At 42.3% G+C, this 12,034-nt stretch overlaps 1 protein-coding gene across 1 annotated transcript in view; it reads right to left on the bottom strand.

Annotated features, from left to right (window-relative positions):
- pde8a (phosphodiesterase 8A) overlaps nucleotides 1-11,527 on the bottom strand; it is a 69,814-nt gene extending 58,287 nt beyond the window's left edge. The window contains exon 1 of the mRNA XM_023263012.3: nucleotides 9,860-11,527. Within this exon, the coding sequence (XP_023118780.1) occupies nucleotides 9,860-10,012 (153 nt within the window). The 5' untranslated portion in view covers nucleotides 10,013-11,527. The remainder of the gene's footprint in view (nucleotides 1-9,859) is intronic.
- Nucleotides 11,528-12,034: the final 507 nt, after the last annotated feature.

Genomic DNA, 12,034 nt, shown 5'->3' with positions numbered 1-12,034 from the left:
ACACAATTCCCCATGACGGATTTGGGAGTAGTATTACATCTTTGTTGAAATCGTCATGCTGATGTGCACGGACTCTGAAATAATAACAAAAGAACAGACTGCGCGTAAACAGACGGTGAGGGTCACGCTGCCATAGCTGAAACAATTCAGAGACAATGGCAGCAGATCGGCAGGTTAACGGTTTAAAACTCAGTTAACGAGCTTCGTCATCGATCAGAAATAATAATAATAAAAAAAACCAGAATATGCATCAATAGTTAGAATGGTAACGCAGTGTAAACATCCATCTTACCTTCTTCTCCGTGTGCTCGATGTCCATGTGCTGAAGCTCTGCTGAGCTTGATAACGCGGCACGGAGGTCCGTAAAGGGCCAACAGACGGCTGCGGCGCGCCGCTGCGGCCGCGAGATGGGAATAGTGTAGTGAGTTGACTCTCCACTGTGTTGGTCCCTGAGGCAGCGTGAGACTGTTGCCCGCCTGTTGTTGCATTAGACAATGTTCGAATTGTCTCCGACGTTGCTAAAATGTTGCTAAGTAACGCTGCAGCTTCTGTTAGACCACCCGAGTGCTCCTGAAGTGACATTTGCGCTCCAACGACGCTCCACTTCCTCTTACGGGCCACCTTCCGGTTACACTGAAATGCCTTCCGTTTACACTGAAATGCCTTCCGTTTACACTGAAATGCCTTCCGTTTACACTGAAATGCCTTCCTTTTACACTGAAATGCCTTCCGTTTACACTGAAATGCCTTCCGTTTACACTGAAATGCCTTCCGTTTACACTGAAATGCCTTCCGTTTACACTGAAATGCCTTCCGGTTACACTGAAATCTCAGTAGTGTGTGTGAGAGCGTTTCACTAGTGTGTATGAGAGCGTTTCACTAGTGTGTATGAGAGCGTTTCAGTAGTGTGTGTGAGAGCGTTTCAGTAGTGTGTGTGAGAGCATTTCAGTAGTGTATGTGAGAGCGTTTCAGTAGTGTATATGAGAGCGTTTCAGTAGTGTATATGAGAGCGTTTCAGTAGTGTGTATGAGAGCGTTTCAGTAGTGTGTATGAGAGCACAACGTTTCAGTAGTGTATGTGAGAGCATTTCAGTAGTGTGTGTGAGAGCGTTTCACTAGTGTGTATGAGAGCGTTTCAGTAGTGTGTATGAGAGCGTTTCAGTAGTGTGTGTGAGAGCATTTCAGTAGTGTGTATGAGAGCACAACATTTCACTAGTGTGTGTGAGAGCGTTTCAGTAGTGTGTATGAGAGCATTTCAGTAGTGTGTATGAGAGCACAACATTTCAGTAGTGTGTATGAGAGCGTTTCAGTAGTGTATGTGAGAGCGTTTCAGTAGTGTGTATGAGAGCGTTTCAGTAGTGTGTATGAGAGCGTTTCAGTAGTGTGTATGAGAGCACAACATTTCAGTAGTGTGTGTGAGAGCATTTCAGTTGTAAGTGTGTGAGGTTTTTACTATAATGTGTGAATATGTTTAGTTTCATATGTGTGTGTGAATGGTAATCCTGAATAATGTCCCTGATGGCCCCTCATAGACCTGGGCCCACTCACGTCTACATTCCTGTGAGCTTCTGAAACAGAACAGAGAGCACTGCTGCAAAGTACACACTTGTAGCGCCTTGTTTTGGAAGAACACATTTCAGTAATCTCATGAAACTATCACATGCTGGCCTTATGATACTAAGTTCTCAACCTGGAGGGAGAGCAGGACAAGCTTTGAATGCGGCCTTATTGGTTAAGACTATTTCAAAAACAATGGGAGGTTCTGTTTCGTAAGTACATGCACCCGATTGACACCCCACAAGTGAGCGAGCTCTCGGAGATGAAGAGACCCACTGCGTCTGCACTCAAGGTGACAAAGGGACTTATCATGTCGTCCTAATTTGATATCAACTGAGCATTAACAGCAGACCTTTGAGCCACTGTATCAAGCATTGGAGCCATTTAATGTTGGACTATTTCTGGGAAATTAAACGCACAAACACTGTTGTAAAACATCTGACCCTGAACTTCTGGACATCTCATTCTACATGCAAACAAGGATGATAAGCTCTCAAGCTGCTTAGACATCAATCAGCAGACTGTGGTCACTCCCTGGGCCCCATCTTGCTTCCTCTCAACTCCTTCTGCTCATGTGCCAGTGGAGATAAATGACAAGGCAAAAAAACAAGAAACTCCGTACTGCCCCTGCAGACACTCCAGACAGACAGGAAGGGAAACACAGGGACACTGTAGCTGACATTTTGTTTGAAAGTCACATTTAACATCTGCATTTAAGCAGTTTCTTTTCACGTCAGAGAATTAAAACTGTGGCGGATCCTGCCATTACTAGAAATATGCATGTGCACTTCCTTGCCAAAATACCAGCCTCATGTCTGTCTGATATGCAGCTAGTTAGCTCATCTTAGTGTAAAAACGGGGTAAACTGCTAGTCTGGTTTGGTCCAAATGTAAAAAAAACAACACCTGTCTGCACATCTATGGCTAACAAATTAACAATTTCTTTTTGTTTGTTTAAACCATGCCTTATAGGACCAGAACTTTGCCCCAGTGGGACTCAGACTGCTAACTGTGGCAGCCTGCCAGGGGGTTGGTGCCATGCTCGGAGCTATAAAAGACCACTGTACATATACACATGACATCTTCGATAGGCGCAGATAAGCACAGTCCATCAGTTGAGGCCTGCAGCAGCTGTAAAGACAACAGAAATCAACTCGCACGTCTATGCAGAGAGAGGCTGCTCCTATTGTGTATTAAATCACGATTGTGGAGATAAATGTGCGGCTTCACATGCGGGACAAAGTTGCGCAAAAGTTTGATATCCGAATGAAAAAGAGAGAGAAGGAAAAAGAGCCAATATCAGTCTCGGTCCTCTCAGCCAGCAGAAAAAGCACAGTGGATTAATTCATCACCATGCTAAGCCTTTGCCCTCCTCTGGAATAAATTACCCAATGACTCTCAACTTAGACTAAACACACGCACACACACGCACGCACGCACGCACGCACGCACGCACGCACGCACGCACGCACGCACGCACGCACGCACGCACGCACGCACGCACGCACGCACACACACACACACACACGCACACAGCCGGCCAGAGAGCACACACAGAAACAGTGGGAGAGGAAACTGACAAATGCACAGAGGCTGACCCAAGTCAGCAGTGTATCATATCTTTTTCAGCACAGTCTTTCAAAGTAAGACGTATCACATGAGGTGCAACAGTTTGCCGGCTGATAGAAGAAGCAAAAAGACCCCCGTGTGCCTTCTGGGAATGAGGCTGGAGGGGTGTAGCTGAGTGATTCCACCACTTATGTTAATGCATGCAGAGGCTGGAATCAGGCAGCAAAGCGAGATGGCATTACTCTGCAGATACTTGTAAGCTTAGCACCTTTTATCGGCCTGTTTCCATGAGAGGGAAACGGTAAAGCTGATTCCACGTTCGCCGTTCAGACGAGGTGGTTGGGGGGTTAAAGCTACTTCATTTCCTTGAGTGGGGGCAATCAGACTGGAAAAGCCAAGGCCAGATAAATGGTGTTATGTTTGGCTGAAGTCTTTTTTTTTTCGCTGTCTGTTTGGCCCCACACACACAAACACAAAGCCCACTATCACAGGACCTTGTACTTGAGCCTTATCATGGCCAGAGCAGCCCAGATGGTAACGTACCCTTGACAAAGACTCACATCGCACTCCCAAACTTTCTATTGAATCTTTCTCACACTGCAGACGCCTGCACATGTTCGCTCTGTCTCCGAGTGTAAAAAAAAATTAAAAAGTAGGCAAGATACAGTACAGTTTTTAACATGATTGCTTCAGAATCACAATGATTCAATCAAAACGTGCACTAGAAACAAAATACGATGCACTAATTTCGAGATTTTGTCAATCTAATATGCTTTCTATGGGGGGGTGCAATTAATTAATGTCTTCATTATTGATTAAGCTGCAAATTAACTATTACACAATGTTTCACTGTCACAATTAGCTTTTGTTTCCTGTTTTTGTTTATTTCAAAACTTTACAATCCCATCGGATAAAGATAATGCCACATTTAAGAATGTTGTAACGGAAAAAATATGTTTTAATTCATTAATTTTCTGTCGTTCAACTGATGGTTCAATCAACTAATCAAGTCACATCCACTCACTGCTGTTGCCATGGAGTTGGGGCTCCACTCTTGATATATTCTGAATGATATGCAAAGAAATGAATACTTTTTCAATGACAGTGTCTTGCAAAAAAAGCGTTATTAACCCTCGTGTCGTCCTGTGGGTCAAAATTGAAATTTGAAAATGTGGAAAAAAAATATATATTTTCACAGTGAAACTTCTGATGTCCACATTTTCAACATTTTTTGGAAATTTTTGAAGATTTCGTGGTGGGAAAAAAGAAATGTTAAAAATGGTTCTTAAGAACATTCACATTGATTTTTTGTGAATGTTCTTAAAGAAAATATTAGAAGTTTTACCGATACATATGTAATCACTTTAGATATTTTTAGGATTTTTTTGGAAGATTTTTACTCATCTTTTGAAAATACTTTTTATTACATTTTGGAAAGAATTTTCTTGCCAAATTTAGGGGATTTTTTAAAATAAACTTTGACACTAAATTTTTAAGAAATTATTGGGATTTTCTTCCTGACGATTTTGCAAATTTTCAGAAATTTGGGGAATTTTTTTTGCTGAATTTTTGGATTTTTTTCAGACGAGGAAACAGTATTTTTTGGTGCCCGTAAATGAGGACAACAGGAGGGTTAAATCTAGCAGGTGCACAATTCCCCAACAATCAATGCCCGTTATCGATCCCTTTTCAGAAGAAGAAATAATCAAAAGCGCTACAACAAGCAGCAGAGGCATGTGTTGCAGAGCCTCAAATGCATCACGTACATGCGAATTTTTTTTTTATAAAATGGTACTTTTTCTATAAGTCACGGTGAAATTTAAATCGCCCTACGGAATAGCGTAGAGGATGTAAAAAAGATGACACCTCGCAGAGCGGGGATTAACCATTTCCAGTTGAAGAAGATTTGTATGGCCTGCCATTAGTCTAACTCAATCAGGGCACTAATTCAATCAAAGGCACAGTGGGCGTCTTGACGTGGGGGCATCTGGCCCACTCACGTCTACATTCCTGTGAGCTTCTGAAACAGAACAGAGAGCACTGCTGCAAAGTACACACTTGTAGCGCCTTGTTTTGGAAGAACACATTTCAGTAATCTCATGAAACTATCACATGCTGGCCTTATGATACTAAGTTCTCAACCTGGAGGGAGAGCAGGACAAGCTTTGAATGCGGCCTTATTGGTTAAGACTATTTCAAAAACAATGGGAGGTTCTGTTTCGTAAGTACATGCACCCGATTGACACCCCACAAGTGAGCGAGCTCTCGGAGATGAAGAGACCCACTGCGTCTGCACTCAAGGTGACAAAGGGACTTATCATGTCGTCCTAATTTGATATCAACTGAGCATTAACAGCAGACCTTTGAGCCACTGTATCAAGCATTGGAGCCATTTAATGTTGGACTATTTCTGGGAAATTAAACGCACAAACACTGTTGTAAAACATCTGACCCTGAACTTCTGGACATCTCATTCTACATGCAAACAAGGATGATAAGCTCTCAAGCTGCTTAGACATCAATCAGCAGACTGTGGTCACTCCCTGGGCCCCATCTTGCTTCCTCTCAACTCCTTCTGCTCATGTGCCAGTGGAGATAAATGACAAGGCAAAAAAACAAGAAACTCCGTACTGCCCCTGCAGACACTCCAGACAGACAGGAAGGGAAACACAGGGACACTGTAGCTGACATTTTGTTTGAAAGTCACATTTAACATCTGCATTTAAGCAGTTTCTTTTCACGTCAGAGAATTAAAACTGTGGCGGATCCTGCCATTACTAGAAATATGCATGTGCACTTCCTTGCCAAAATACCAGCCTCATGTCTGTCTGATATGCAGCTAGTTAGCTCATCTTAGTGTAAAAACGGGGTAAACTGCTAGTCTGGTTTGGTCCAAATGTAAAAAAAACAACACCTGTCTGCACATCTATGGCTAACAAATTAACAATTTCTTTTTGTTTGTTTAAACCATGCCTTATAGGACCAGAACTTTGCCCCAGTGGGACTCAGACTGCTAACTGTGGCAGCCTGCCAGGGGGTTGGTGCCATGCTCGGAGCTATAAAAGACCACTGTACATATACACATGACATCTTCGATAGGCGCAGATAAGCACAGTCCATCAGTTGAGGCCTGCAGCAGCTGTAAAGACAACAGAAATCAACTCGCACGTCTATGCAGAGAGAGGCTGCTCCTATTGTGTATTAAATCACGATTGTGGAGATAAATGTGCGGCTTCACATGCGGGACAAAGTTGCGCAAAAGTTTGATATCCGAATGAAAAAGAGAGAGAAGGAAAAAGAGCCAATATCAGTCTCGGTCCTCTCAGCCAGCAGAAAAAGCACAGTGGATTAATTCATCACCATGCTAAGCCTTTGCCCTCCTCTGGAATAAATTACCCAATGACTCTCAACTTAGACTAAACACACGCACACACACGCACGCACGCACGCACGCACGCACGCACGCACGCACGCACGCACGCACGCACGCACGCACGCACGCACGCACGCACACACACACACACACACGCACACAGCCGGCCAGAGAGCACACACAGAAACAGTGGGAGAGGAAACTGACAAATGCACAGAGGCTGACCCAAGTCAGCAGTGTATCATATCTTTTTCAGCACAGTCTTTCAAAGTAAGACGTATCACATGAGGTGCAACAGTTTGCCGGCTGATAGAAGAAGCAAAAAGACCCCCGTGTGCCTTCTGGGAATGAGGCTGGAGGGGTGTAGCTGAGTGATTCCACCACTTATGTTAATGCATGCAGAGGCTGGAATCAGGCAGCAAAGCGAGATGGCATTACTCTGCAGATACTTGTAAGCTTAGCACCTTTTATCGGCCTGTTTCCATGAGAGGGAAACGGTAAAGCTGATTCCACGTTCGCCGTTCAGACGAGGTGGTTGGGGGGTTAAAGCTACTTCATTTCCTTGAGTGGGGGCAATCAGACTGGAAAAGCCAAGGCCAGATAAATGGTGTTATGTTTGGCTGAAGTCTTTTTTTTTTCGCTGTCTGTTTGGCCCCACACACACAAACACAAAGCCCACTATCACAGGACCTTGTACTTGAGCCTTATCATGGCCAGAGCAGCCCAGATGGTAACGTACCCTTGACAAAGACTCACATCGCACTCCCAAACTTTCTATTGAATCTTTCTCACACTGCAGACGCCTGCACATGTTCGCTCTGTCTCCGAGTGTAAAAAAAAATTAAAAAGTAGGCAAGATACAGTACAGTTTTTAACATGATTGCTTCAGAATCACAATGATTCAATCAAAACGTGCACTAGAAACAAAATACGATGCACTAATTTCGAGATTTTGTCAATCTAATATGCTTTCTATGGGGGGGTGCAATTAATTAATGTCTTCATTATTGATTAAGCTGCAAATTAACTATTACACAATGTTTCACTGTCACAATTAGCTTTTGTTTCCTGTTTTTGTTTATTTCAAAACTTTACAATCCCATCGGATAAAGATAATGCCACATTTAAGAATGTTGTAACGGAAAAAATATGTTTTAATTCATTAATTTTCTGTCGTTCAACTGATGGTTCAATCAACTAATCAAGTCACATCCACTCACTGCTGTTGCCATGGAGTTGGGGCTCCACTCTTGATATATTCTGAATGATATGCAAAGAAATGAATACTTTTTCAATGACAGTGTCTTGCAAAAAAAGCGTTATTAACCCTCGTGTCGTCCTGTGGGTCAAAATTGAAATTTGAAAATGTGGAAAAAAAATATATATTTTCACAGTGAAACTTCTGATGTCCACATTTTCAACATTTTTTGGAAATTTTTGAAGATTTCGTGGTGGGAAAAAAGAAATGTTAAAAATGGTTCTTAAGAACATTCACATTGATTTTTTGTGAATGTTCTTAAAGAAAATATTAGAAGTTTTACCGATACATATGTAATCACTTTAGATATTTTTAGGATTTTTTTGGAAGATTTTTACTCATCTTTTGAAAATACTTTTTATTACATTTTGGAAAGAATTTTCTTGCCAAATTTAGGGGATTTTTTAAAATAAACTTTGACACTAAATTTTTAAGAAATTATTGGGATTTTCTTCCTGACGATTTTGCAAATTTTCAGAAATTTGGGGAATTTTTTTTGCTGAATTTTTGGATTTTTTTCAGACGAGGAAACAGTATTTTTTGGTGCCCGTAAATGAGGACAACAGGAGGGTTAAATCTAGCAGGTGCACAATTCCCCAACAATCAATGCCCGTTATCGATCCCTTTTCAGAAGAAGAAATAATCAAAAGCGCTACAACAAGCAGCAGAGGCATGTGTTGCAGAGCCTCAAATGCATCACGTACATGCGAATTTTTTTTTTATAAAATGGTACTTTTTCTATAAGTCACGGTGAAATTTAAATCGCCCTACGGAATAGCGTAGAGGATGTAAAAAAGATGACACCTCGCAGAGCGGGGATTAACCATTTCCAGTTGAAGAAGATTTGTATGGCCTGCCATTAGTCTAACTCAATCAGGGCACTAATTCAATCAAAGGCACAGTGGGCGTCTTGACGTGGGGGCATCTGTCACACTGACTTCTCACTGCATCCCGCGGTGACATTTGGCCACAAAATTCAGCTTGACAGAGGCCCTCGAATAGCGTGCGGTGTGTCAGACGAACGCACATAAACACACACTCACGCAATGCTAAAAAATCACAAGATTACACTTTTTTTCCTCCTCCTTTTAACGGCCGTTTTGTGCACTTGTGCATCCAAACGTTACAGTGCACGCTTGCTTCCCACTTTTATCACCACCGTGACTCTCCTGCATCACTATTCTTCAATTAGAGACAGAATAGCTGCTCTCAACTCTTAATTACTCAGCTTTCTACCAACAGGATGCCCCCTTCCACCATTCAAACCAGGATCTTTAGCTCTAGCTTTGCAGGGAGGAGTTACATTTCTCACCGTCAAACACACGTCTGCACTTTAATCTGAATTTATGTGCATGTGTAACCTCTTGTGCAATAAGAGCCAGATAATAACAGCATCACCTTGATTAGAAACACCTATTTAGCACTCACACAGGAGGAGCAGGCACAGCCCATGTTGTTATATTTAGTGTAATTATTCACGGGCCAATACACAAATGGGATTGTTATTTTTTTGCAACACACTCACGATCAACTTTTTTGCTATTATGGAACAAAATCCTTGACTCCTGCTTTCCCTAAATGCTCTTACTGACCAGTTTTACGTATGAAGCACAAAGTTTAGGCCTCGATAGGATCCTGCAAGAGAGGAGATGCTACTGAAAAGTGCCAGAAAGATGTTTAATGCTCAGATTTCGCTTCTATAAAGACAGCGAGCACAAAAAGCGACTCAAAAGTTCCTGCTTCATCCTGAAACTACAAAGACAGCAATACCTCAGGTCAGTGTGAAGGGCCCGTGACCCCGCGACCTTCCACTGAGTGTGGCCTGTTTCCTCCGAGTTCAGAAAGAGCAGCAGAAACGTAAAGTCAACCGTGCAAATTTAGTTTTAAATGAGTTTAAATGGAAATAAAGCAACATAATGATTAAAAAAAGCAACATGGTGGCCGTGCATGTTGTATTGAATGGTGACAATTTGTAGTCAGCTGCAGATTACAGATTTATGCTTGCATTTTTACAATTTTTACAAAAAACAAACCCCACACTTTTCACTCTCTCTCACACACACACACAGTTTGTGTAAAATGTGATGCATGCAGATTCCCTCACCTTGCAGCTAGGGGGTTTTAGGGGTAGTCCAGAGGCAGGATTTCCTTGATGCTGAGTGGTATTAGTCTGCTGGGGTGAGTGGGAATCCTCGGACTCTTTTCCACTGTGGTAGACCACCCTATCAGAGATATGAATACTTGAAGCACAGCCCATGCTTCAACCCACTTCAGCCTCTCTTCTTTTTTTTCCTTTCTTTCTTTACGCAAGTGCTTTACTTTGAGGCTATAAGAGTGTCATTCGCCCTCTCTTTTTGTGTGTGTGTGTGTGTCTTTAAGGTCCAACTCCTCTTAAAGGTTCATTTTTTTAGTGTGAAAACTATACATATACATATATATCTCTATATATATCTATATATAAATAAATATATATGTATGTATCATCTAGGCCACAGCAAAGCCAGTTCTCCAATTTCTCCAACACAAGGCATGAATAATATATCTTCCTAACCCCCACCCACCCACCCCCCCAGACCAGGAAGCTGATTTCCTCCCTGTGTTTTTCACATGAAGTTAATTGGAGATCTTTTAATCAAAGCAGCTGTCTTGTCCTCGGAAGACGATTAAAAAAAAACAAAAAAAACTTGGATTCCGTTATTTTTCAGCTGCTCAGATCCCCATGGATTTAGATTTTTTTTCAATATATTTTTTTTTTATCCTTCACTCCGGCTCCTCTTCTCGCCTTCTTCGTACCACATCACCATTTTCTCATTTTTTTCCTTCACTTCAACTTCACAGTTATCAAGTAGGCCCTGAAACACACCATGCAGTTCCCCCTCTCCGCCTGCTTTCATGCAATAGTTTTATCCATTTTTAGTGTCCAGGGTTGTTTCATGTGTAGTCGTCCTCCTCCACTCCGGATCCATCAACAACAACAACAACAACAAAAATTAAATATGATTCCTTTTTTCTTTTTTTATATATGTGTTCCTCTCTCTTGCCCACTTCTTCAGCTCAAGACACGGGCCATAAACCGGTTCTCACGACACTTTGCTCCAGTCCTGAGCGGTTCATCATCAACAGGCTGAAATATTCACACTGCAGAGTGTTATTCTGGCCGGTCGCTCCGATGTCAGACACCCTTCGTGAAGCGTAACGCCATGTAGCCGGACGGAAAGCTCCATTTATCAGCCCAGATTCGCCAATTTAGGACGCGGAGAAACCTTGTGTGGATGGCTCGCAATCTCCATTCAGGCATCCGCTGCCCGGTTGAGGATGATCCGCCTGATATAAGAGCTCCAAACCCGGGCGCAATTGGCTACAGTGTTACCAAGCTCCGCGATTTTCTGTCATTCTGGAGGAAAATAATACCACTAATGACAATAAAGAAAAATGTATCAGGATGTAGAGGCTGTCAGATTATGGAGGTACCACCTCTGGAGAATGCAACCGCTTGAGAGAGACACACAGAGGAGAAAAAAAAATCTAAAAAAAAAAAAAAAAAAAAAAAAAAAAAGAAAGAGGAAAAAAAAAGACCGCTCCGTTGTCCACAAGTTTCGGATCTGGAATCGGGGACGGCGGGATTATTTCACGTTGACGAGAGCGGAGCTAAGGCAGGATCGAGCTACATAATGCTGATTTAATGTTTGTCTTTTCTCTGCCTTTTCTGGCGTTTGCCCTTCCAATTCTTCAGCACTGCTTGACAGCGGCACATCCAATAAAAGCACCCGCAAGGATTGACCTACAGCCTTTACTGACGTTAATGCAAATGAGCAGCGAGCAGCTAATCGGAGCTGCGCTTGGCGCCGCTGGGTGGTCCTCCGCGTTCCGTGGGAACTTTGAAACCCGGAAAAGAGGCTCCGCGGACGGACACGGAGCTGGATGCAGGCACGCTGTCTCTGCTTTATTTCTGCACGTAAAAACCACGCGAAACGCCATTTGTGTGACGGTTTCTACACTTTTATCTGATGCAAAACAAGCAGAGTAAACCGGAGAAAAACATCCCCGTTAAGAACAGTCTGTTTTCTTTTAGAATATATTGAATATCAGTGTAATACCAACACCAGAAGTATGTTCAGTTGTCAGATTTTCACGTTGCTCTGTCTTTAGCTGCCACATAAATGTTAGATAACACATATAGAAATATTTTTGAATTTCTCTATAAGATTTGATTAAGTTTGAGCAAAAGCTGTATCTTTGTTGTCATTCATATCTAAGTTTATGGCATAAAAATAACATC

The sequence above is a fragment of the Amphiprion ocellaris genome, chromosome 1 (assembly GCF_022539595.1).
Source record: "Amphiprion ocellaris isolate individual 3 ecotype Okinawa chromosome 1, ASM2253959v1, whole genome shotgun sequence".
NCBI lineage: Eukaryota > Metazoa > Chordata > Actinopteri > Pomacentridae > Amphiprion > Amphiprion ocellaris.
The sequence above is the reverse complement of the archived record's forward strand: the minus strand, read 5'-3'. Positions and strand labels throughout refer to the sequence as shown.